The sequence below is a fragment of the Mustela putorius genome, unplaced genomic scaffold (genome assembly GCF_011764305.1).
Source record: "Mustela putorius furo isolate JIRA1106 unplaced genomic scaffold, ASM1176430v1.1 tig00003836_pilon_pilon_pilon, whole genome shotgun sequence".
Classification (NCBI taxonomy): Eukaryota; Metazoa; Chordata; class Mammalia; order Carnivora; family Mustelidae; genus Mustela; species Mustela putorius.
The window spans coordinates 32,912,596-32,940,130 of record NW_025421989.1 but is presented as its reverse complement, the minus strand read 5'-3'; the positions used below and the strand labels follow the sequence as shown (position 1 = coordinate 32,940,130).

General features: G+C 42.3%; 1 protein-coding gene across 1 annotated transcript in view; it reads right to left on the bottom strand.

The window, feature by feature from the left end:
- LOC101677761 (cytochrome b-245 heavy chain) overlaps positions 1-11,636 on the bottom strand; it is a 35,198-nt gene extending 23,562 nt beyond the window's left edge. Inside the window, exons 1-3 of the mRNA XM_045089449.1 lie at positions 11,482-11,636; positions 9,400-9,495; positions 7,753-7,863 (exon numbers count right to left, since the gene is read on the bottom strand). Of these exons, the coding sequence (XP_044945384.1) occupies positions 7,753-7,863; positions 9,400-9,495; positions 11,482-11,526 (252 nt within the window). The 5' untranslated portion in view covers positions 11,527-11,636. The remainder of the gene's footprint in view (positions 1-7,752; positions 7,864-9,399; positions 9,496-11,481) is intronic.
- Between the last annotated feature and the right edge of the window lie 15,899 nt (positions 11,637-27,535).

Sequence of the window (27,535 nt, the reverse complement as noted above, 5' to 3'; positions counted from 1 at the left end):
CTGTCTTATGATTGAATCCAAACTTTGTCCTCCTGAAAACTGGTCAAATGCTTGCTTTGGCTGCTTTGTTCCCAAGTCTAAATGTACTGCCATAGAGATACAGAGAATTGTTAAGGAGAGCCAAGTGCAAAACAAAAGAAAAAAATCTTAGTATAAGTACTTAGTATAAGTAATCTAAGTATATCGGGTTCTAACAATATTAAATTTAATCTAGAGTTGTTTAATATTTGACTTATTATTTTTTTTAAGTAGGCTCCACGGCCAGCATGAAGCCCAATACAGGGCTTAAACTCATGACCCTGAGATGGAGACCTGGGTTGAAATCAAAAGTCAGACACTTAACCGACTGAGCCACCCTGGGCCTGGCGGCTTAGTTATTTTTAAAAAAATGTTCTGATTTTATAGAAAAAAATGTAATTGTGTGGGAAATTGTGCTTACTCCACTATCTCTCAGTTAGCTACATCTACAGAGAGCATGGCACCATGAGAGCAGATTCCCAGGACCACAACAATACTACTAGGGAGGAAGACACAGGATTCCAGAGAAAGGAAGAAAGAATTAGGCTTCACTGAATACTTTCTGTGAGCCAGGCAGTTTACCCATAATCATTATCTCATTCAGTGGCAACGAGATAAGAATGACTGTCCTCATTTTAAGATTAAAAAAATTAAAGTTAAATCTCACATTGGCTGGGATGCAAGTCTCTTTGTCTTTAAGGTTCACACCCTTTTCCACCAAACCAGATGCAATGATATAGTCACTATTACTTTACAAGTCTAAAAAAAAAACCTGAGACAAGACTTTAAGTACTCAGCCGCAAGGTGATCACAGAAAACAAGGTCAGGGGAAGTGACATTGGGAAGACAAGGCAGCCAAAGAAGGGTGTATTATCAGATCAGCTACCACCGCCATATAGCCTACCATATCATATATCATATCATACCATGGTCTCTTTGACTAGAAGATTCTGAAGCTATAAAAAATCCTCCAGAGGTTTTCTTTTCTTTTTTCTTTTTCTTCTTTCTTTCTTTCTTTCTTTCTTTCTTTCTTTCTTTCTTTCTTTTTTTAACCTGAGGCATTAGAAAGTTTAGGAATTCATCCCTCTACTTCCAACTGTCACAGGCCAAGGGCTGGTGCCAGGGCATAGATTCCCGGGCATTTCAGGCTTGCCCCAGAAGAGGGCCGAAAGAAAACCCTCAGGCAGAGAACGAGTGGGGCTTGCAGAAGGCAGTGAGTCCATGCACTATAGAACCACAAGTGTGGAGGCAACATGACTGAAAAACCAACAGCATCAGCTATAACTAAGTGTCCATGGCTGAAGGTGGGCCATGACTCAGGCTCTCAAAACAAGGGCTTCCTGTTTGAAATCACTTAGTTCACATTTCTGCTGGTGAAAAATTGACTTTGGTTTTTTTTATATAGCCTTGTCATCTTTTCTGTTTATTTCAAATGCTGTACATTGTCTTACTACTTTATATTCTTTACAATTTTAAAGAAATATCTTTTTCCTGTTTCCCAGTTGCTAGGTTCCTCCATAGTTTCTTGGAGTCCTTGTAGCAGACAGAATTCAAAGAGGATCCCCCATGACATTATATAATATCTTCCCTTTGAGTGGGGCTGGGACCTGAACTGTGAATACGATGGGATGTCACTCCTGTGAGTTTGTTACATTATATGGCAAAAGGAAATTTGCAGGGGTAATAAAAGTTCCAAGTTGACCTTAAGAGAAAATTATCTGGCTGGGCCTGAGCCAATCACATGGCCCTTCAAATCTGGGTCCAGAACTCAGAGACTGAAGAACTCAGAGATTCAAGGCACAAGAAGTATTTGGTGCAATGTTGCTGGCTTGAACATGGAGGAGGCCAGATGGAAGGAATACAGAGACTTTCACGATCTGAGAGCAGGCCCTGAATGGCTTTCAGCAAGGAGACAGGAACCTCAGTCCCACAACTGCAAGGAACTGAATTTTGCCAACAAGAATGAGTTTGGAAGATTTTTACCCAGGGTTTCCATTTGAGAATTCAGTCCACTTGGTACCTTGACTTCAGCCTTGTAACATGCTGAGCAGAGAATCCAACCAAACACAGGAGGCTGCACCTCTCACTGACAGAACTGTTGGCTAATAAATTGTGGTTGTTTGAAGCCACTGAATTTGTGGAAATCTTTTACACAGCAACATATAATTAAGATAGTCCTTATTGGAGTGATGGAACGCATTTGGAGTCTTATGACTGAGAGAATGGGAACAGTAGGATCAGAAATCAGTGCTGAATTGAAGTTCAGAGGGCAAGTTCTGCAAAACTTGCCATCAGATATACATGTGTTGGATCTCAGTCCTACCACCAATATGATCAGTTTCTAACTTCCTCACCTATGTATTTATCATAGTTCTTCTCTCATAAGTCTAGATTCACTAAGAGGTGTTTAATAAATATTTGAGGGGTTTTTTTGGTATTATTATTTAACTTTTCAGCTCGTATAGCTTGGCTCCCCAGCTAGAAATTAAGCTTCCTATATGCAGAGCAATGTATCATATGCTTCAAAAAAAATATCTCTTAGGGCACCTGGGTGGCACAGTCAGTTAGGTGTCTGGCTCTTGGTGTGGCTCAGGTCCTGCTCTCAGACATGAGATCAAGCCCCACATCAGGTTCCACACTCAGTTCAGAGTCTGCTTGAGTTTGTCCCGCCCTCTCCCTCTGCCTCTCCACCCTCCTCTACATGCCCTTTCTCCCTCTTTCTCTTTCTCCAAAATAAATAAATAAATAAATCATTTTTTTAAAGTCCCTTGATAATTATTTGGTTAAATAAATTACATTTTCACTGTTCTAGAACCTAAGATGATTATTCTAAATTTATAGTGATGTATTTACCCATGTATTTATACTTGCCACACGGATTTCTTTTCTACTTTCTGACAAACTGTTTTGAAATTTTGGTGGTGGGGGTGATTAATACACTGGCTTCTGCATGCTGAATTTGAAGAAAAGAATACGGTTTGGGGCGCCTGGGTGGCTCAGTGGGCTAAGCCGCTGCCTTCGGCTCAGGTCATGATCTCAGGGTCCTGGGATCGAGTCCCACATCGGGCTCTCTGCTCAGCAGGGAGCCTGCTTCCTCCTCTCTCTCTCTGCCTGCCTCTCTGCCTACTTGTGATCTCTCTCTGTCAAATAAATAAATAAATAATCTTTAAAAAAAAAAAGAATATAGTTTTAATGTGGCCTCTACAGTGTCTCCATAGTTCTACCTTTATCATCATCAATATAGATCATCAAAAATGTGGAAGAACAGATTCTGATGCCACCATCAGAAATTGAATTGAATGCTTGAGAAATAAAAGGCCCATTTGTAATACTCTGATCATAATAGGTAATTTTTAAAAAGCTAGTTGATATGAAACACATATATCTTAAAAAATGGAAAAATATAGGCCATTAGTTACCAATGGGTCATTGGAATGGATCTCACTGAGGCACAAATCCTTAGTTTTTCCCAGTTGCCTTCTATGATATGCTCAGGATGCCCCCCGCTGCCAAAAAAAAAAAAAAAAATCCAAAGAGAAGTCACAAGTCATGTTTATATGGGGCTTCCAAATACAATTTCCTCACCATTTCCTAAAATGGGAGCGAGGCAGGTGGTTGGTGGAGTGGGAAGGAAGAGCTTTGCTGCCTGTGACCACCTAGGGCTTGTTTGTTCCTCCTCATCACACAGATACCATTTTTATGCTTTTCAGTCGCTTCTGAATTATTACCAGCTACCTCCTAATTACGCAAGTTGCCATGATGTCCCATGGCTTCCTCACTGAACTACCCCTTTGCCATTGACTTCTAAAGGAAGTTTCTCTTTTACTGTCACCTAGAGCCTAGCATGAACTCACTTGGCTAACATTCAAGTGTAAGGGAGATTATTGCATCATCTCAGCAAATTTCTATGCTGCATTCAAACCACAAGAGAAAAAAAAATTTTTTGAAGATAAAGATTTTATTTATTTGAGAAAGTGAGAGAGGGAGAGTGGGGAAAAGGTCAGAGGTAGTGGGAGAAGCAGACTCCTTGCTGAGCAGTGAGCCCAATGTAGGGCTCCATCTGAGGACCCCAGGATCATGACCTGAGCTGAAGCCAAGAGTTGGACACTCAACTCACTGAGCTACCCAGGTGTACTGAAAAAAAAATTTTTTTTTTCAAGTGAGAAATGGAACCAAAAAGGAGTGCATATTTAATGGGGTAGAACATGAGTTTCTGTAACATGACCATTACAGAAACTTAAAAGTTCTATCTTATGTACACCTGGTATCACCACACATGCCACGAATTCACTTAAATTTGATGTTTATAAGCAATTTGGGGGAAATTACAAAATCCACCCTTGAGTCTATAGAACTCAGGCAAAGAAGTTGCCAGTGATGTCCAAACCTGGTGGCAGTAGGGTATGTGATGAGTAAGAACCTCAGTTTACTTGTATAGCACTGTTGAGAGCTTTGAAGTCGCATGTTTCTTCTCCATCCCTTCCACAAAACTCTAAGCTCCTTGAGTTTTACTCATTACTCACCATGTGTCACAAGTACCTAGCACACAGCTGGCAGTCAACAAATGTTTGTTGACTGACAATTCAGCAGTTGACAGCTTAGTCAATTAATATATTTTTGGAATGTTATATTCATTCTTACAGTTACATTGTCTCACCTGCTTTTCAGCTAAAATAATAATAATAATAATAACAACAACAACAAAAAACCAAACCCGTGCAACAGGAAGTCCAAGAGACTTCCCTACACCATGTGGTTATACGGAGCCCCACTGACGGCCTCTCACTGTCCGACTGTATAAGGTTACAGATAAGAGCTGACTTTTTCACCTTCCTTTTTCTTTCTGATCTGAGACTCCAATCGATTAGAATTCAGTTTCTACATGGCAAGGTGGGGATTACTAAGCCCCATCCTACCCCATTCCGCGCAACAAAGCAGGCTGAGAGCCTTTGCCTTTACCTTCCTCAGGGTGGGCCAAAACTGGGGCTTTATTTCTTCAAATAATCAGAAGGGTTATAAAGCAAAGTCTAACTTTAAGACCACTAGAAACTGAATGGAAGTTCTGTGACTGTGCAGTCTGCGGGACGTCCTACTGGCAAATCCTTGAAGTGACAACAACCTTGTCATTTCTGGCCTGTGCTATTCAGCATGCTCCAGCATTCACATATATGGCGGACTTTTGAAGACCGTCATACGACGCGAAGGCGGTTTTGAGTTTCAGTGGCACATAGGAAAGTGAATGGTCTCTCGGGACACAAAGAGCAGGTTTAAATTCCAACATTGTCATCTCATTTCATCCCCGTGTCGCTGACTTGACATGCAGCTTCTATGAGGCGAGCTCTACGAAGACTCGGTAGGAGGCAGCTATTAGGAGTTCCAACACTGGTCGCAGGATGGTCACTCATTTTAATCCCAATCCGAAAAGAAGTTTCGTTTGCCAAGTTCACACTTCAGGTTGGGAAACCCGGAAGGAGGGACACTCCCGGTCTCTAAAAGAATGTGGCTTGCTCCTAATTTTATAAAATATATTCTCCTACATACAAATCTCTCCATATTAGCAGAGCATCTCTGCAATTTGAAAAGCAGCCTTATTTCGTCCCTGTCTTTGAAGACGCTCGTGAAGATCTTCCCTCCTGGGCCCCAGGAAGCCTGAAAGTGGCCATTACAACATGTGCATTTCACGAGGCAGGGCAGCTCAATAGCAGTGAAATTTGGGCCTGGGTGGTAACAAGGATTTCTTAACCGGCCCTCCTGGTGAAAATGCTGCCTGTTTCTCAGGGTTTACTTCCTCTAAATAGAAAGTATTCAAACAGGGCATGGGGGGGGGGGGAGACCAAAAAAATGAATCGTGCCTTCCTAAAAACAAAAAGCTACAATACATGAGCTTCATTTAGCAAATGTTCATTGGGCACCTACAGTATGCCAGGCCTTGGACTTAAGAGGTGGCTCGCTGCTAAAACTTGAAATTGAATGGAATTTTACCTCTGTGGTTTCTTAGATGGGGAAAATTATTTAAAAACCCTAAACCCTTGTAATCAGTGTCTACTGTTAATTGTATCCCACTAATCCTATATTTGTTAAATCAACTAGTAAATTTACTAAGATTAGGAAAAATAAGGCAGAGTTCAAGGTAAATTCTACTTGATATTGACAGTTTAGATCACTTTCCTTCCCCCAAATAGTCCACAATTGCCAAATTAAGTATTAACTTCTCAGGTCTACATTTAAGGTCCTAGTTTACCAGGAAAGTTCCAGCTGTCCTCTGCAGCCTTAGTTCAGACACGTGGCCTTTACAATCCCTACATCCCCATCAAAGTACATTGCTCACGTCTCTCCTCTATAAATTATCTCCACTAAATAGATTTTTTAAAGCTGGTTACTATAAAACACATACATTTTATTTAGATGAAAAACAGAGGCGAGTAGTTACTCATGATCCAGTAGAGTGGGTCTCACCAAGTCATCAATCCCTAGCTTTTCCAAGCTACCCTCTTTGGTGGGATCAGGAACCTCAAACAAATCCAAAGAGAAGCCATGTGTCGTGCTTCTATGGGGCTTTCATGAATGTAATTTCCTCGCTATTTTCTTTGCATTGGCCCATTCCATTTTCTCCAGGTAGAATGTCTTTCTCGTTTATATCTCCTAGTGGCTTGTCTGATCCTTATATGCCCATATTTGACGCCACCTTTTCGAAGAAGGCTTTCTTCATTCTCTGCCCCAACTTCATTCCTAATCCCCCCTTCTTTGATACCCCAGAGCCCCTTATTTCTAATGTTCTGTGGAACCCATCAGATTTGGTTTTGTAGTACACAGATTAAGTAGATTCTAAGTTCCTTGTTTCTCATCTTTGTGTGATAACAGCAATAAGAAATTCATGTGCACTGGGTGTTATATGTAAACAATCTTGGAACACTACATCAAAAACTAATGATGTATTATTTGGTGACTAACGTAACACAATAAAAAAAAGAAAAAGAGGCCTATTTAAAAAAATTATAAAACTATAAAAAATTATTAAAAATTTTATAATAAAAAAACTATAATTTTAAAAATTATAAAAAATTATTTAAAAATTAAATGAAATTAAAAAGAAATTCATATACTATTTTATAGGTCACAAAGTTTCTTCTTACGTAATATTTTCTTCCTTCTAACAGTACATTTAGGGGCTCACCAAATTGTTGAAATGAGGGTTTAAAAAAAAAAAAACGCCCTGGACATTTAGAAAGCACCAAACTCCTCAGTTCCATGGACTCAGTACCTCTTAGTCATTCTCGGTATACTGTGACTCATCACTCCCTGATTCCACCTGCTTGGGATGTTATTCACGAAGAGATTTTCTCACTTCAAAATTTTGAAAAACATGCTGCTGTAGGATTAATTCCCAAATCTCATGTCAGCCTCATAAAGTCCATAATATATTATATTATGTGTGTCTGGTGTGTGTGTGTGTGTGTGTGTGCACACATGCACAAGTGTTTTATGGCTCTTCTTGAGCTGTAGGTTGATTTTTTTTTTAAATGTCTGTTCCAAGTTAAATGATTGTCCCAGGGAACTCCATCAACAACTGATATACAAATAAAATGGAGAATCAAGCACAGTTCAGCTTGCAAATACTGGCCAGAGGTTGGAATCCTCACAAACCATTAGTCTGCTTTTCCTCAGAAAGGACACTTCGTGTAATGGCCTTTGAAAATTTTGAGAAGCGTCAACTTTGTAAATGTTTGCTCTTACCGCGCTGGAACCCCTGAGGAAGGAGAGCAGATTTCGACAGACTGGCAGCAGAATCAGCATGCAGTTGAAATTCAGGCAGGCTGCAGGGGCTCTGGCCAGTGGCAGCGCAAACTGGAAGATGTGGGATAGAAAGCAGGTAACTCCTGTGAGCGCAGAACACCCCTCCCCCACACCACAGGGTTCCCAGCATGAGGCCCACCAGAGACGTCAAGTTATCTGAGAAGGAAGGTCCTTCAGAACCAAGAGTCTACCTGGAGGACCTGCTGGGATCCTTTGCTTTACCCTGGCCCTTCTCTCCTACCCCAACATTTTACTATGAAAATTTTCAAACGTAAAGAGAATCTGAAATATTTTCACAATGAACACCCGTTTTCCCATCTCCCAGGGTCCCCCCTCACATAGCTGTCCATCCATCTGTCCTCTAGCCATCCGTCAATACATCTTATTTTTGATGCATTGCAGATATCAGTTCACTTCCTCCTAAATACTTAAGCATGTGTATCATTTGTTAGAGTTCAGTATAGAAACTGGGGCTTTCTAAAGAAGATTTTCTTAGTTCTTAGACTCACTTCAGCAGTAACTTAGGTTGGTCTGCTGTAATGCTTTGGCATTATAATTGTTCTTTGTAACGCTTAAAGAAGTTTCATACTTTGGAGGGGAAAACAAAGGTAAATCATCCTTCTCAGTATCAGCCTGAATTAGTTAACAACAATTATAATAGCACAGTATTATTATGTAGTATAATTGTGTATACGCATGATATATAATACATAGTACAATTAGCATTACGTCATGAATTCACGGTTTCAGCATAATGTAAAAAATGGTATCCTGGGGGCACCTGGGTGGCTCAGTGGGTTAAAGCCTCTGCCTTCGTCTCAGGTCATCCCGGGGTCCTGGGATCGAGCCCTGCATCCGGCTCTCTGCTCAGTGGGGAGCCTGCTTCCTCCTCTCTCTCTGCCTGCCTCTCTGCCTACTTGTGATAGCTGTCTGTCAAATAAATAAATAAATAATCTTTTTTAAAAAAGGGTATCCTGTGGGGGCCAGCTGTCATTGTAATTGTTGCCCGTTTGTCGTGAAGAAGAGTCCTGACAGTCCAAGGAAAACAAGAACGCTAATGGCCCCAAGGAAAGCTGGGGGCCTTCACTCTGCTGGCCTAGTCAATGAATGTGACCCTTGGGCAGGTTCCTCAAAGGCTGCATCTGGAGGGAGAGGCTTATTTCCTGAAGGTCATTTCACAACATGTCACAAGACGCAGGGCTCTCCATGCACGAAAGTTGTCAGGAATCAGATGTTTTAAAGAATATGGAAAGTCTCACTTGTTCCACCTGTGTCACCCTTGGATCAATCTCACCAAATCTGCCTGCCATTCCAGGGTTGGCATTAGATTTCTTCTTTAAGCTAAACAGTGGCACAGTAGTTCTTGGGAGGGGAGGGATGCCGCTGGGATTCTCTGACACACTTTAGTTTGTCTCACACGGGAAGGCCTACAGACTTGCCCAGGGGGTGGCAATGGAGGGAGTGAGGTAATGGTGCCGTCTGGGTTGGTGAGAACATTTATTTAAAGTGTTGAAAGGAGTATGAACCAGAATCTTTGATTAGAAATGTAAGCCTGTCAATATTGCATGAGATGCAACTCATACCTACCCCAAGAAGTTTTCGAGTGTAATAGTACTGAGGTTCAATGTCATAAAACCTGTAGAACCGGATAAAGAGGAAGACGTTCATCCCCAGCCATACCAGCTGCAAAAAGAGAAATAGTTGTGTGACGTTTCCACATTTCAATGGGTAGATTTCACACAATATTGGAGTCAGAGTAGGGTCAGGACTTCCCCAGTCTAGCCTTCAACAAAGGTAGTTACACATCTGAGTGTGACCATCTGAGAGTCAGCCCCTTCCTCCAACAGTGCCCCTACACTTCGTGATTGTGACCTTTCCACCTTGTGGCATTCCCTGTGATAGTTTTACTATGGGCCAGGATGCCAGGTTATTATCAATCTATCTCACCTCTGTTGTTTCATTCCTCTTTTTTTCTTAATGAGTAGCGGGTGAGTCTTCTCGAAAAGAGAAGGGAAAGGAATAGGTTACTGTGTCATCCCCTGCGCCCATAAGACACTGTGTTCTACTCTCAGGGATGCCATCACCTCCCTCCAGCGCACAGCACCCCACCCCAACCAGTGGGAGTCACATCGGCTAAAACGTCAAGCCTTTAATTCTATTTGGTAACTTTTGCTTAACTTTTTAAAGAGGGACTATTGAACATGAATGAGGGGGTGAGGAGCATGGGATTTTTTTTTTTTAAAGCGACCCTCCTACCTTTTGACTGCTCATTTCATCCCAAGCACTGACTGCATTGAGTGAGGCACTGCTCAGTCTCGAACCTTCAGCTTCATAGTGATCTTTTCTTACCTGTGCTTTAATGCCCAGGTTAAAGGTCTGTAGATGCCTGAGAATGATCTCTTTATGAAGAACCTATTTAAACAACTTCTCCATTCTCTAACCTTGTCATTCTTACTCTTGCTTTCCAGACTGTGTCTTTAATGTCAAACGTATGAGTGTGCAATTTAGGAGGAGGTCATCTCCTGGGGAAAACTGTGGTAGGAGCCAAAAGTATAATATGAACTTGTTTTCTATGGGAGTAGTCTGTTTTCAAAGCGGTGATAAGAAATCAAGTTAACAGCTCTGAGTCCTCAGAAGAATTCTATATTGCATTAGCATGTTGGTTTGGCATAATTTTTTAATGCACATATTTCTTGGTTTTCTTTTATTTATGCCCCCCTTCCTCTCTGTGTCTGCAACTCAAAGTCTCAATATTTACTTCATGATAAATTCTTTCAAATTCCACTGACAAGTGTTCCTTTTAACATCAGTACAATACTTTCATTGGCTATTAGGAAAGGCTATTTAAAAATCACATTTCTATTTTCCCAATTGTCTGTGATTGCTTTGCTGAGACTGCCATCTTAAAATAATAGTTGGTCCTTTTTATGGTAAAAAAAAAAAAAACTAAAGAGATTAACATGTCTATTTGCAAATTAGCCCTATCTCTACTTACAAAAATTATTTCTCAAGATAGATTAGATTGATTTATATAGTCACATATAATATTATAATATATATAATATATCCACTGTATATATGAGTCTAGTTTATTTCAATTTCCTCCTCTTGAATTTTTATAAACCTCATAAATAACTCAAGTTTACCTCAGAGGAAGAAAAGGTACTTTAAAAAAAAAAAAGTTGAGAAATTCAATTATTTTTACTGAACTCACTGAAATAAAGGCCATCTCCCATACATGAGCCGATCTTGTACTTGTTATTTGGAAAACGGTGTAAAATTATGATTGCCCATTTTTAAATGGTATAAGCACATAAAAAGTAGAGAATTTGCCTCTGAGTAAATATTGATAAAAAACTTAGACTTAAAGATCATTAGCATGAAATGTCTTCTACCCCCTCTGTGAAATGCTGGCTGATTTAGTACCCCCAAAGTCTCAAGAAATAAAGTAGGTGAAGTGAGACCCTGGATATATTCTTTTCATTAATAAGTTTGGAAGACTGCCCTCGGTCCCGCTTACAGATAGACGTATGTTCACATGGTAAATCCTCTTCAGTGCAATTTCACAAAGAAGCAAAACAAACAAACAAGAAACGTTGCCCTCTTTTAGTTTCCCAGAGAACCCAGACAAGTTGGAGAATTTATCATTTCTCTCTCATTGGTACTTACGACGACAAAGATGGAGAGCCCTTCATTCTCAATCCAGTTCCCCATGGTGACAGACGTTCAATGCCTTGTGTCTGCTTCTCTTCTTTGCTCTGCTTCTTCTTCCCATGAGGAAATGAAAACAGCAGCCTGGGGCAATCAGTTTCCTTTTCTATTATCAGAAATTAGCTAATCATTGGTCAACTGAAAATCTTGTTTCCATAAGAACTTTAAATCTTTAAACCACAAAAAAGCTGCGGGAAAAGGGTCCATAATAATTCGATCATAACTAAACATAGTAGGAAATGAAACCAATTTCTACAACTGAGAGACAACAGACCAATGATGGGATATATTTTACATACGGACTTAACTTTTTGACTAATCAGTTTTTAAGTAGCCGCTTTGAAAAGTCACTCAACTAGCCATGACTTCGTACTGGATAAAAGTCATTAAATAAATATCTTTTGGCAGGCTGAGCAGCATTTTACAGTCTCGTTGAGAAAAATAGTAACAATAATGATGGTTGATTTTTTTTTAAGATTTTATTTATTTATTTGACAGACAGAGATCACAAATAGGCAGAGACACAGGCAGAGAGGAGGCAGAGAGGAGGAAGCAATCCCCCTGCCGAGCAGAGAGCCCGATGTGGGGCTCGATCCCAGGACCCTGGGATCATGACCTGAGCCAAAGGCAGAGGCTTTAACCCACTGAGCCACACAGGCGCCCCAGTGATGGTTGATATTTATAGCATGCTTACATCATGCCAGTTTTCTAAGACACATGTGTGTGCGTATACATATATACACACATGCGTACATATACAAACATAGCTACATAATAACTGACACATACCACTGTGTAAACACATACACACAGGTATTAAATTTCGTATACAAGTAAATTCACTTGATTCTAACAATTCAATCTTTATAAAGTAGTTTTTTAGAAGATTATTTTATTGTTTAAATTTGTTAGTTAACACACAGTGCAACATTGGTTTCTGGAGTAGAATTTAGTGATTCGTAAAGATTTTATTTTTAAATAATCTCTACACCCAATGTGGGGCTTGAACTCACAATCCCGAGATCAAGAGTCACATGGTCTACTGACTGAGCCAGCCAGGAGCCCCTAAACTAGTTTCTATTACTATGATTACACTTAACAGATGAAGAAATTGAAACCCAGAGCACTTAAGTTACTTGGCCACGGTCATGCAACTAGGAAAGAGTAAAGCTGGAATTTGAAATCCAAGCACTTTGGCTATACTTCTAAGCAGATACCAGGAAAAAAAAAAAAAGGCCTAACTGTGTCAAACCCATCCAAAATCACTCCAAATAGAACTATAGAAAATAAAAATATAACAAATATAGCAAAATGTTTGGATGACCATAGGATTCCTAGGAAGACATGACATCCTCTAGACTAGGTATGTATACAGGGTCAATATAAAGGTACATCAGATGTGGCCGAGGCCAAAAGCCAGATTTAGCATTTTTTTTTTTTCTGACTACTACTCTGTCTTCAGGACATGAAAGATACAGGAGGGTAGGATGGTAACCCCAGTATGAGATGAACGCTGACAAATTACACAAGGGCGGTTGTACAACAGCTCCAGTTCATGAAGAGGTAAAGGCAGAAACAGCAGGGCCAAATGGGAATGAGAGAATCAGCAAGAGAAGCAGGGACCATTTTGGTGGTTGTTTATTTGTGAACCACTTGAGACAGCCTGCAGAATTAGGACAATTCGTAAAGTAACATTATTTTGCACTTAAATATTTTAGGAAAGGTATTAAAATGTGACTTTCTCCATTGCTCTCGGATCATGCGCAACCCATGTAAAGGACAGATGGCTTCGTGGTTCCGTTCCACACAGAGGTGAATTCGAAGAAACACAGACAATGAAAACATGTGCCCTTTATTCACGTCTTTGTGCTGAGCTCTACTCCCTTCCCTTTCCTTGCGCTGCTCCGTCTCAAGGAGAAGTGCATGTGCCGGGCTCCTTGGCCCTCTGGCTTCTGGTGTGGTCAGCCAACCTGGAGAACGAGGAGCAGGAGAGAAACCCGCTTGTTTCTCCCCCCAGCTCTCTGCTTCAAGTAGCATTTCTGAAGTGGCTGCATTTACACGAAGGCTCCAGCTTCTGCCAGCTTTTCCCTCTAGAACATGAGTTCTGGGGGCACCTGAGTGGCTCAGTCGTTAAGCCTCTGCCTTCAGCCCAGGTCATGATCTCAGGGTCCTGGGATCGAGCCCTGCATCGGGCTGCCTGCTCAGCAGGAAGCCTGCTTCTCCCTCTCCCACTCCCCCCAGCTTGTGTTCCCACCGCTGTGTTTCTCTCTGTCAAATAATAAATAAATAAAAATCTTAAAAAAAAAAAAAAAAAAAGAACATGAGTTCTGGCTCCTGCTAGATGGCCCTGCCTTCTGGGCTTGAGTTATACCACCTCCTCTTGGTGTCCCCCCAGGGTGGTAACCACTTCCTGTAGTTGTTCATCTTTGTGTTGCCTGCACACACCCATGTGCGGATTCTGCATTTTCCCATCATCCATGCAACGAATTCCTAGCATGAAATGACCTGTGTTAAAATGTAGTGCTTTGGGGGCACCTGGGGGGTTCAGCTGGGGAAGCACCTACCTTCAGCTCAGGTCATGATCCTGGGGTCCTGGAATCGAGTCCCACATCTGGTCCCTGCTCAGCGGGGAGCCTGCTTCTCCCTCTCCCATTGCCCCTCCCCTCTGCTTGTATATATATATATATATATATACACACAATACACTCTCCCTCAAATAAATAAGTAAAATCTTTAAAATAAATACAATAAAATGCAGTCTTCTTTACCTGGCTGGACTTTGCCTGATACACAAAATGTAACTGAGGCATGTACTCATTTTCTTAGGTAATTAAAGAAGTGAGGCAAGGAGGAATACACCAGCTTCAACATCTGCTCTCCTGCACTCTGCCCCGCTCAGGCTCCTCCACAGGGGTGGGGCGGGTCCTGCAAACTGCAGCTCCTTCAAGCTCTGTGAAAGTTACCAAAACCTCCTCGTCTCCACTGCCCCCCACCGCCTCTCTTCCCCAGCCTGCTGCTTCATCTTCCTTGATCTCATCGAAATCTTCAAGCGTCTCTCACATTTTCTCTTCCCCCTCCCAATGCCTCTGCTCTGCTGGGGAGGCCATAGCAAGAGGACTATGAATGCACATGTGCTAAGAAATAATGCTCTTTGTTTCACAAAAACCTCTCCCCTGAATGTTTTCCAACTCCCTTCCCCTCCCTCCATGAGTTGAGAGAAAATGCAAAAGAGAAAGGATATTTTCCGTGGGTAATCAACCATTCCCTCCCATTGCTTTTTTCCCCCTTTGTAAAAGTAATCACAGGGCTGTGAGTAGAGATTTCTGGAGGGCCTTAAGGACCTCAATCAGTTTCACAGCTGGAAGATGACAGATCAGTTGCAAAAAAATGGGGGGGGGGAGTAAAAGCTTTCTTTTATGGAAAGTTCCTTCCCTTCTGAGAACACTGTTCAAGCAAATTGTAATGTGCACCACTCTTGGAAAGACAGAGGGTTTGATAAAAAGCAACAGGGAATGGTTGACTGGGATTGACTGGACCTGAAGAATAAAGAAAACTGGGGCACCTGGGTGGCTCAGTGGGTTAAGTCGCTGCCTTCGGCTCAAGTCATGATCCCAGGGTCCTGGGATCGAGCCCCGCATCGGGCTCTCTGCTCAGCAGGGAGCCTGCTTCCCCCTCTCTCTCTCTGCCTGCCTCTCTGCCTGCTTGTGATCTCTCTCTCTCTGTCAAATAAATAAATAAAAATATTTAAAAAAAAGAAAACTGAACCCCTGTACCTTCTCCCAGCCGTTTTGGCTTCCACTATTTCCTAAGCTCTTAGTATCAAGCCAGACTGTGGCGAAAAGAAGGCAGTACTCACCCTCCCAATAGGCAGTCAGGAGTAACACCCTCGGATGTGACTGAAATCCTAGACACCTCTGGCTGAGAAAAAAAGGAGATAAGCAGACCCAAGTCTCCAAGAAATTCCCTGACTGTGCATCCCAAGTATAATTCCTTCTTGATTTTTCAAATTAAATTAAGCTCCTAATTTATTCCCAGAAGTAAGTGTGAAATTGCTGAAGAAAGGGAGGTGTGTTACTACACCAAGATTACCAATGTGTTTCGTTCCTGGTGATAGGAGAAATGGATTTCTATTCCTTTTTTGCTTGTTTATTTTTTGAGAAAGAACAGGTGCAGGGAGGGGGCGGCAGGTGTGGTGGGGCACAGGGTGGGGAGGGGCAGAGGGAGACAGAGAGAGAGAGAGAAAGAGAATCCTAAGCAGGCTGGACTGTCAGCCCAGTGTGGAGCCAGAGGCAGGGCTCGGTCTCAGAACCCTGAGACCATGACCTGAGCCAAAATTCAGTGTTTAACCAAGTGAGCCACCCAGGTACCTTGACTTCTGTTCCTTTTGTCTCGGCTGCATATGCTGTACTTTCAAGAACTGCCATACTCCCACTCTGGATGCTTCTATGAGTTATGTGGCCCTACTTTCTTTGCCTAAGGATGACCCGTGAGGGGACTTTACCTCTCCGAACACAGTATTTGGCCCAGGGGTGGGCACTGGATCCAAAGAAGGCTGTTTAGAGTTCTCTGCCTAAGGAAGGAGTCATTTGAATTCCAGTCTGATCTGCCCAAGACACTTGGACATCTTTGTTATTTTTTTTTTAAAGATTTTATTTATTTATTTGACAGATCACAAGTAGGCAGAGAGGCAGGCAGAGAGCGAAAGGAGGAAGCAGGCTCCCCGCCAAGCAGAGAGCCCGATGAGGGGCAGAGGCTTTAACCCACTGAGCCACCCAGGCGCCCCTCCTTGTTATTCTTAAAAGATTGGGTTTCTTGGGACTGGAGATGAACATGCAGGACTTTTATAAGAGAGTGCCTCTGCAGGTAAACACCCGTGGAAAGGAAGGAAAAATAAGAAATCGGCAGTGGGCAGAAGAAGGGGAAGTTGAATGATCATTGTGTGGTCCCAGGAAGCCCTCAGCCCTGTGGGGAGATCTGAAGCCGGGATGAGTCCAGATGCTCTTAGACAAGACAGCTGTCTTCATTGAAACAGTCCGTGCTGTGGCTGCTGACAGCAGGGGAGTAAATCTTTGATTCCTGAAGTTCAGCCTGGTGGTCACGTTGTAGTATCAAATCCAGTTACATAAGCCATTAATTCCCACCGCTACCACTTCCCGCTTTTAAAAAACAATTTGAGTTGACTTTCTACCATTTATACCTCGAAGGGTTCCTACTAATGCATGGTGTACTGAAACCCACTTCTACTCCGTAACCACAGTTTCAAAGGTTAGTGAAAGTGGAGTACAGCTGCTAGAAAGGGATTCACATGTTCTATCCCCTGTTGGAGGGAGAAAATAAGAGACATTTAGTGAGATAGATAATTAAAGGTAATTAAGGACATGATTTTTAAGTGGCATTTCATTTAATAGAAAGCTAATAAGTCTGGTGATGAAGATTTAAATTTTTAACTCTTAAAAAAGAATTTTCGGGGCACCTGTGTGGCTCAGTGGGTTAAAGCCTCTGCCTTTGGCTCGGGTTATGATCCCAGAGTCCTGGGATCGAGCCCTGCATCGGGCTCTCTCCTCTGCAGGGAGCCTACTTCCCCTTCCCCTCTCTCTGCCTGCCTCTCTGCCTGCTTGTGATCTCTGTCTATCAAATAAATAAAATCTTTTAAAAAAGAATTTAAACTCTTTAGGTTAAATGTGATTTGTATACATTCATTGATCAGAATAAGGAAGAAACCGAAGCTCACATGGTTTCTCTCGCTAATCATTGATTTGAATTTAAAACTTTTCAGTAGGCCTCCTGTGGTAAATTGGTTATTCTCTTTGTCTTTCTCGAAAAAAAAAATCAATTATTTCAGATTTATCTTGGTCTTCATAACAGCTTTGTAAAGCATTTTGTCCATGCCAAGTGCCTTATGTGATTTACCTCATTTGTTTTTCATAACCACCCTGCAAGGTATGTAAAATGATCATATCCATTTGTAGTAGGATGAATATGGAGTCCGTTCCCACCAAAGATGTTTAGGTACTAATAGGTTCACAACCCTCTCTTGGGAGGTTTCCTGATATAATATGAAACCAGCCCCTGTAGGCAGCCGTCAAGGAGCGGCGAGAGAGGCAGCCGCACACTGTCGGTGACGGTGTGGGTAGGTGGTCATTTTAATAATAGCAAAGGGGAACTTACATACAGGGTTTATCTTGGGTGGCAGTGAGACCGATAGGTTCCCACACTTGACCTCCAAATCTTAAAAGTTTACATAAAGATAACTTCACTGGGCTCAGTCACATACACTGTGCAAGTGTTTTCAACATCCCATCACCATCTCAAGGCTCTGTCCTTGGAGCAGTCTCTGGGAGCAGACAAGGTTAGTGGAACCCACAGTCCAAGGACAGAGCGGGGGTTGAGAGGCCCCCAAGTACCCAAGAACAGCTCAGGGGTCGACTGGTGGTCACGTCTTTTTGATCACATTCCCCAACAGTACTAATTCCCGGAACCTGTGAATATATTAACTTATGGAGTTCAAAGGACTTTGTAGATGTGATTGAAGACTTTGAGATGGAAGATTAGCATGATTATTCTGGGTGGGCCCAGTGTAATCACAAGGGTCCTTACTGGATGGAGACAGGAGGCTCAGAGGCATAGAGAAAGGATGGGAGGAATGGAGCAGAGATCAGAAGAGAGAAGATGTTGTGCTGCTGACTTCGAAGATGGAGGAAGGGGCCATCAGCCAAGGAATGCTGCTCTGGAATCTATAAAAAGCAGGGAAATGAATTCTCTCCTCAATTTTCTAGAAGATATACAAACCTGCCGACACCTTGCTTTTCACCCAGTAAAACTGATTTCAGACTTCCTACCTCCAGAACTGTAAAAAAACACATCTGTGCTCTTGTGAGCCAACTGGCTTTGAGTAATTTGTTATGGCAGCAAGAGGAAACTCAAATACCGTTTTACAGATGAGAGATGAGAGCCCCAGGGAGATAAAGTAGCTTTCCCAGAGTCAAATGGCTACTTGATGCCAGAGCTGAGATTGAAATTGGGGAAGTCTGTTGCACTGTTGCTTATTTGAGCCACCAGACCATTTTGTAAAGCTAGGGCTTCGTCATAAATAATAAAATCATTTCATGAGTACCAGCTGCCACCCAAGGCCCCCGACTTGAACTCTGCTATCGTGCTTTTGTTGGCAACGTGTAATATAACTCTTTGTCACAACACTGATAGAATCGTCCTTGGTCTCCTGTCCCCTTCTGACAGCCTAAATGTCACTGACAGTTTCCACGCAAGCACAACCGGCTCAGCCCAAGAAGCCTGGAGAAGCTGAACAGTAGGAGGTTAGTTCCCTACAACCAGTCTCTGTATATTTTACCTGGCCGTGAAGGTGGAAAGCTCTGTCTCTGAGTCTTCTCCATCACTTTGCCCCACCCCAGAAAGTTTGTGAGCTCCCCCACGACCTGCGCTGGGCAGGTTGCAAAGGCTCATCCTTGTGAAGATGTCAACCAGTAAGTTAAGTGTTAGTCAAGTGAGAGATCCAAGAGTCAGCTCTCCCTGAAACACTGGCAGTGCCATAGGAATGGTGTAACTTGTGTCCTTCTCAGGACACCGCAGCAGGAGGCACAAGACATTGGTTTGTCATATCACTGGTGATGTCCTCGCTCTTAGGAAATGCACACGGAAATGTTTAAGGCTAAATATAGGCAACTTAGGCTGAAATGGTTCAAAAAAATAATACTATAATGTGATGAAATACTGATATTTGATAGTTGATGAATCTGGGTCAAGAGCATACTAGATTGCTGTGTACTATCCTGGTCCTTCTTCTGCATGCTTGAAATTATTCTAAAATAAAAAGTTTTTTAAAATATGACATTCGAAGCTGTCTTCGGTGTGTACAGATTTCTCTGGCAGTGGGGGCAGAATACAATTTGGCAAGATGCTGCCCTTTCACTGGGGAAGACACTTAGATTGGCTTTTTCGTGATTCAAAGGCACCACCTGGTCTGGGTGTCAGAGGTGTAGCTGGGAAAGAGCTAAACTGCTCAGCACAGTAAAATGAAAGGGTGACATCCTTGCGTGGAGAAATTTAGAGTGTTAGCTGATTTCAAGCTTACGCTGGAGATTATGAAACAGAATGTCATGGTGGATACAAGTGGTTCTCACAGAGATGATGACTAGGCCCCAGAACAGGACAGAATTTCTGGCCCAAAAGAAGACATGGCTAATGAGGGGCTTTCCTGTCCATGGTGAATCTCAGAGAACAGGGGCACACAATAATGACTGCTGGTTTTCCCTTTCCTATACTGTAATTCTTTTATGCTATTTGTATGTCTTCGCTAAAGCTGATTAACAGACATGATATGCATCAGCTTGAATGAATGGTCATCCCAGAAGATAAGGTATATCCTGGCCATGGCCCAAGTAGGCTAGAAGGGGCTGAGGCAGCAGGGAGAAGTCCTGGTGAGATGATCAGAGATGACCCCCTGGGGAGCAACAGGAGACAACCAGGAGGCCACCAACAGCTGAAAAATCCCCAGAAGTATTTGGGAAAATGCACTGGACTTGCGGGCATTCTCTGGGGTTTGGATTGTAGGGATTTGCATATTAAATGGAAGAAGATTGCAGAACCCTGGAGAATTTGACTCTATGCAGGAAAACAGCATCCATTTGCCACTTATGGAATCACATTCAATAAATGGTAAATATGTACATGCATGTTTCAAAGGTTTATTCAAGTCCAGAGAAGAGGGCTGGTGTGCCCACCCCTTACTGCAACAATCATTAAGAGAGTAACTTCTCATTGAGCAAGGTAAACTCGCCCATTGTAGATGAGGTAGATCAAGAACGAGAATTTTCCTATGTGTGTGTACTTTCAAGCTTTGCAAATTTAGGGACCATATGTAAAAAAAAAATTAAGCATATAATAAATGTTTATTTTATTTTAATGCAGTGAGATTATTAATTTGTGGTCATTTATGAGATTTACCAACTTCTTCCTTGAGTCTGAGACCTCAGTAATTAAACTCAACCACCAAGAGTTCAAATGAATCATAAGGTTTTATTTTCTCACTGACATGGGAAGACATCTGCACACACTGAACTTGAAACTACAGGCTAAAAATGTGAATATTGTTGTCAGTTCAAGGAAGTGAAGATATTTATACAGAAGATAGACTTATATAAATCAGAGACCACACTCATTTCCTGTTCTAAACCTCCTGGGTTCGGTGGATTAACAATTTTGAACAAAGGCAGACAGTTCGGTGGAAATGAAACTACGATTTAAAAAACAGATTTGAAGACAATGAATGACATTTAAAATTTCTTCAACTGTCTTTGAAATTTAGTATCTATATCCATATATATATAATTGGATAACTCTCAGTCTTGTGTGATTCAAATTTATAACTATTGATTTGGCTTAAAAATGGAACTTGCCCGGGGCGCCTGGGTGGCTCAGTGGGTTAAAGCCTCTGCCTTTGGCTCAGGTCATGATCCCGGGGTCCTGGGATCAAGCCCCGCATCGGGCTCTTTACTCAGCAGGGAGCCTGCTTCCTCCTCTCTCTCTCTGCCTACTTGTAATCTCTGTCTGTCAAATAAAATAAATAAAATCTTTAAAAAAATGGAACTTGCCCATCAAAAATGGCAGTGTCCTTGGAAATATGGTACATGTATGAATATAGATGCCCAGACTCTCCCAAACTATCTGGCAATATGGCCCATGATGAACTATGCTTGGGTCGCAGGTGACTGTATCAAATTGTTATCGTTAATGAAACAGCTGAAATCAAAGGGGCACCATGAGCAGTGCAAGCCCAGAGTCAAAATGAGGTACCCCCTGGCTAGATCTACTTCACATTTCTCCAGGGTAAAGTAGTCTGCTAAATACCAGCGTTAATAGGCATTGTTTTTGGCTACTCCAAAAATTTTCTCAACTTCCTTCTTCTCTGCTGCCTCCCAATACAGAGAATGAAAAAAAAAAATACTAGGTCTCCCAAACTTCCCCAAACTCCTTGCAAGTAGCCTCAAAATAAAATTTTTCCAGGGGGCAGGGAACAAATCATTACTAGAAAAGTATTTTTTTTAAATCTATTAATTAATTAATTTATTTATTTGAGGTTGGGGAGGGGCACAGGAAGAGGGAGAATATCAAGCAGGCTCCGTGCTGTGTACAGAGCCCCACATGGGGATCAATCTCATGACCCCAAGACCACCACCAGAGCCAAAACCAAGAGTCGGATGCTTAACCAACTGAGCCACTCAGGCAGCCCCAAAGCTTTTTACTTTATTGATAAAATAATAATAATACAGTCAGGGATGAATTGAGCAAAAATGATGGCATTATGGACTGAATTGTGTCCCTCCAAAATTTGTATGTTGAAGTCCTAACTCCCAGTATGACTATATTTGGGGGTAAAGCCATTAAGGGAGGCAATTAAGGTTAAATGAGGTTGTAAGGGTGGGGTCCTAATCTGATAGGACAGTGTCCTTGTAAAAAGAGGAAGAGGCACCAGAGACTTCTTTCTTTCTCTGCATGGGCGCAGAGAAGAGGCCATGAGAGGGCATAGCTAGAAATTAGCAGTCTACAACCAGGAAAAGAGGTTTCACTAGAAATAAACCATGATGGCACCTTGATCTGAGACTTCTAGCCTTGAGAACCAAGACAAGACACATTTCAGTTGTTGAAGCCACCTGGTCTGTAATGTTTTGTTATGGCAGCCTGAGAAGATTAATACAGACAAGTAAGGAAATGCAGGGGCCTGTCCATCCCCAGAATCATCAGAAAACCTGGGAAAAACTGACAAGATAAACCTTATCCAAACTCTGGAAGATAAGGAGAGGTTTCTCTCAATGGAGCAAATGCTTAGCTAAGAGAATGGCCACTAAAACACAGTAGGAGAGGTTTGTGGCATTTTCACTTGCCCTTCTCGAATCCCCTTCCCCCCATGTGGCAATGGTCTTGAAGACGGCAGGCTGCTTTCCCTTCACAGGTACTTGTTTGTAGTGGGACTGGAGCAGACCTTGCTCCCAAGGAACAGCATTTGTCAGCGTTTGTTTTGACCTATCCGGGGGTTCTGTGAGGGACCTAAGCACTTTGTTTTCCTCATCAGAGTTCTTTCAAGGTGAAGTGGCTAAGAAAAGGTCCTCCCTCAAAGACATCAGAAGGAAATCCACTGCCATCTAGGGCAAAAACACAAGACTTGGGGCAAATAATAGATACACTGACAGGCAGAAAAAGCTGGGGCATGAGATTCCTGGGGGGGGGGGGGAATAAGGGTTTTGACAACCTGCTGGGTAGACTGGGGAAACTAGAAATCCACACAAACACACATCCAGGGTAGGGTACATGCTCAGAAAAGACCTAAGAAAACCATAAGTTTCCACCTCTGGATGATATTTAGGCTCAGGGCAAGTAGGAAGCGAAGGCTAAGGTAGAATTGGAAATGGCCTGCTTAAGGGTTGAATCCAATCTTCAAGGACCTGGTGAGTATATTTTTCCCCCTCTCTTCCTTCTGCCCCCTCCCTCCCTTCCTTCCTTCTTCCCCTACTGCCTTTTTCAATTTGGCTCCAAGTGTTTAAGGAAATCTTGGTCAAATAAGTAGCTGGTCCCTGACTTAAAGGAAAGAGACCACATATACCACTCATAGCAAAGAATATATTCTTTACGAAAGCAGTTTAGGAAAGTCACTAAACAAACAACTGTGACCCATAGCAAGCAATAAATCCTGGAATGAGGGAGAATCTAAGTCACCATACCATAATATTCAAAATATCCAGTTTTCAACAAAAAATTACAAGGCATGCCTAGAAACAAGAAGGTATAAAGAAAGTATGGTCCAGATGAATGGATAAAGAAAACGTATTCAGTCATTAAAAAAAAGAAATCTTAACATTTGCAACAACATGGATGAACCTGGAGGGCATTATACTAAGTGAAATAAACCAGACGCAGAAATACACATACTGTCTAATCTCACTTACACGTGGAATTGCAAAAAGTCTAACTCACACAAACTCTAAAATGGTGGTTGCCAGACTGGGTGTTGGGCGAAATGAGAAGATGTTGGTCAAAGGGTACAAACTTTGAGCTCTAAGATGAATAAATTCTGGGGATCTAATGTGAAGAACATTGACTACAGTTAGTGATACTGTGGTATGCTTGCAAGATGCTACAAAGCTAGATCTTAAATGTTCTCACCACAAAAAAGAAACGTTAATTATGTGAAGTGATGGAGGTGTTAGCTAACCTTATCATAGTAATCATTTGGCAATATATGCATGTCTCAAATCATCATGTTGTATACCCTAAACTTACACGATGTTATTTGTCAATTATATTTCAATAAAGCTAGGGAAAAGGAAATATAAGGTCATACAGGGGTGGGATGGACCCTTCTTCATCCAATATGACTGGTGTCCTTATAAACAAAGTATGTAGGGACAGTGGGGGGAGAAGAAATGTTCACAGCTGCAAACCAAGGGATGCCAAGAATTGCCAATAATTATTCATAGCCAGGAAGAGGCAAGGAAGGATTCTCCTCCACAGGTTTCAGTGGAAGCAGGGAACTGCTGGCAACTTGGTTTAGGAATTCTACCTTCCAGAACTATAAGACAATAAGTTCTGTTGTTTAAACCACTCGATCTGTGACATTTTGTGATAGAAGTCCGAAGAAACTAATCTATGCCTCCCATAGAGAAAACAGCACATGCAAAGGCCTGGAGGCAACAGAGAACAGGGCTCAGTCAAGGATCTGCGAATAACTCGATGTATTTGAAACTGAGAGAGGGAGGAGCACCTGGGTGGCTCAGTGGGTTGAGCCTCTGCCTTCGGCTCCAGTCATGATCCCACGGTCCTGGGATGGAGCCCCACATTGGGCTCTCTGTTCAGCAGGGAGCCTGCTTCCCCCCTCTCTCTGCCTGCCTCTCTGCCTACTTGTGATCTCTCTCTCTGTCAAGTAAATAAATAAAAATCTTTGAAAAAAAAAAAGGAAACTGAGAGAGGGAGAGGAGGGAAATGTCAAAAATGAAGCTGGTGAGATGAATGAGTAGGGCCAGATTATGCAGGAGTTTGTAATTTATCCTAAAGATAAAGACAAGACACACTGAAAGCTTTAAGAAGGAGAGTAAGATGATCTGATTTGTGTGTTAGTAGAGAACTATGCCTTCAATAAGAAATGGACTATAAACTAAAAAGCACTATCAACAAATAAAAGTTAGAAGGCTCCAGAATATGTCTCAGTGAGTGTGTAAATTGGCTATCACTGTGTAAGAAAAGATCCCAAACTTAGTGGCTTAAAACAGCATCTGATATTATTTCTTGTGAGTATGTGGATCAGTTGACAGATGACTAATCTTGGCTGAGCAAGTTGGGAGTCAGCTGATCTAGACTGGGTTCTGCTGGCCGGGACTCCATTTCCTGCGGTTTTTATCCTTCTCCTGGGGACAGCAGGCAAATATGGGAACATCATTCTCCTACAGATGGAAGGGGTGCAGGAGAGTAATCCTAAGCAGAAAAGTGCTCTTTCAAGCTTCTGCTAGCGTCATGTCTGCCAGCATCCCATCCAGCAAAGCACATGGTAGAGCTCATTATCAAAGGGCAGGAAAATACATCTCATCCCTTTTTGAGAGGAACTCTAAAGTCACATTATGTACACATAGGGAGGGGTGAGGAATGGAGGCTATTAACGCAATCCACCAGTCATGTGGGAAACTACTTTAAGGCAATGGTGGCCTCCAAGTACTCCAGCAGGCCAACTGTCCCAGCAGTTACAGAAAAGACCCACAGACTACATGAAAAGGCTTGATCAACACAGTTTATCAGACAAACCTTAAGACACACAGCAAATGGAGCAAATGGCAAGGGGAAAGAGGTGAGGTAGGTTGACATGCTGCACACAGGGCACAAAAAAGCAGAGGGCCCACACTTCCTGAATCCTGGAGTAGGCAGTGGGCATACATCCAGTCTGTCTGTCTCTTGCTGCATCCACCTGCCCAGCTCACGGTGCAGTTGTGAGCACTAGACTTGAGACTTAAGCCAGGGGACCACAGACAGAAAGTACCTAAGACCAATGGCACACACTTCCTCTGGGAGACAAGTATACCCAGCCACAGCTATATCTGTCAGTAAGTCTACAGAACACCTGAGGGTTTGATTCATATTTCTTAGGGAGAGGACACGTGGGACCAGGAAGGTGTCACCAGTGGGTGGCCAATGTAAGACTTCACGAATATAGAATCCCTTATCATCCTCATGTAAAAGACTAGGCCTCAACTACCTCATGTATATTTATCATATATACCATGACTACTAGTGTTTCGGTGCTCTTTCCATTCTTTTCTATCTAGGTTCATACACATATTCTGTACTTACTTTACTTATCTCACATGTCTTCCAGGTTAATAACTTACTCATCGTTTTGGTTGGAATTTTGTCACCCCAAAATTCATATGTTGCAGCTCCCACCCCCAGTGTGAATGTATTTGAAGATAGGACTTTTAGGGGTTACTTAAGGTTAAATAAGATCATACAAGTGGGACCCTCTGATAGGACCATTGTTCTTATAAAAAGAAAATGACAAAGGGATCTTTTTCTACACATACACACACATGTGCGTACATGTGTGTGCACAGACCCCCAAGGAAAGGCCATGTGAAGACACAGCAAGAAGGCGGCCATCTACAAGCCAGGAAGGGAGTCCTTACCAGAATGTAATCATCCTGGCACCCTGACCTCACACTTCCAGTTCCCTCAACTGTGAGAAAATAAATTTCTATTATTTAAGCTACCCAGTCTATGATATTTTTTTTTTTAAAGATTTTATTTATTTATTTGACAGAGAAATCACAAGTAGATGGAGAGGCAGACAGAGAGAGAGAGAGGGAAGCAGGCTCCCCGCTGAGCAGAGAGCCCGATGCGGGACTCGATCCCAGGACCCTGAGATCATGACCTGAGCCGAAGGCAGCGGCTTAACCCACTGAGCCACCCAGGCGCCCAGTCTATGATATTTTGTTATCACAGCCTGAGCTGACTAAGACACTGATCTCTGCCTAACACATTGTATGAGTTTTACCTGTCGCATTTGTCTTCTTGTCTTCTACAGCAGAATCCAGTAATCTCAAACAATACAGCAAATAGACACCGCCCTACCACTGTGAGAGACGATAGTGATGTGAATTAGACCTGAATAGGCAAGGGGGAGAAATGGAAAGTTCAGAAGCAATATTGCCAGGATTTGTTGACTGAGGAATTAGTTGGATGACAGTGAGGAACAGGAAGGAGTCAAGTCTGACTTCTGGTTTCTGATTTGGGCAACCAGGTTAACAGTAAGGACATATGGAGAAAATGGCCAGGAAGAACAACCATTAGGCAGAGAAGGGTAATGAATTCAGTTTTGTACAGGATTGAGTTCAGGTGGGTTGGGAAGGAGAGATTTCCAAGGGGAAACACTGGCTGGTTAGTCGGATGTATAAATGTGGAACACAGTAATGAGGTCTGGCTGGAAACACAGGTGTGAGTAGGTGTGAGTGTCAAAAGTAAGTAGAAGGTGTAAGGGAATGGTTGAGTTTCATTCTTCTACACATAGCTGTCCAATTTTCCCAGCAGCGAAACAATCGGAGGGTTTTGGAGGGGTGGGGGGGGGTGGGAGGTTGGGTGAACCTGGTGGTGGATATTGTGGAGGGCACGGATTGCATGGAGCACTGAGAGTGGTGCATAAACAATGAATTCTGGAATGCTGAAAAAAATTAAAAATAATTTTTTTAAAAAAGTAAGTAGAAGGTAAACAAGGCCATAGGAGAATATAGCAGTAAGAAAGAAGGAGGTCAAGGGCAGATATTCCTTGGAGACTTTGGTTTGAAGGCTAACAGAAAAGGACAAGTCTGAAATGGAGCAGAGGAAAAGCGGTCAGAGAAGACAGGGAAAATCTGCAACTATGGGGCTTGGCAGCCACTAGAGTTCCAGGTACTAGTCATTTGATGCCAAGAATTAGGTACAATACAGACTAATGAGTGACCCCAGATTTAGTGATAAGTGGAAG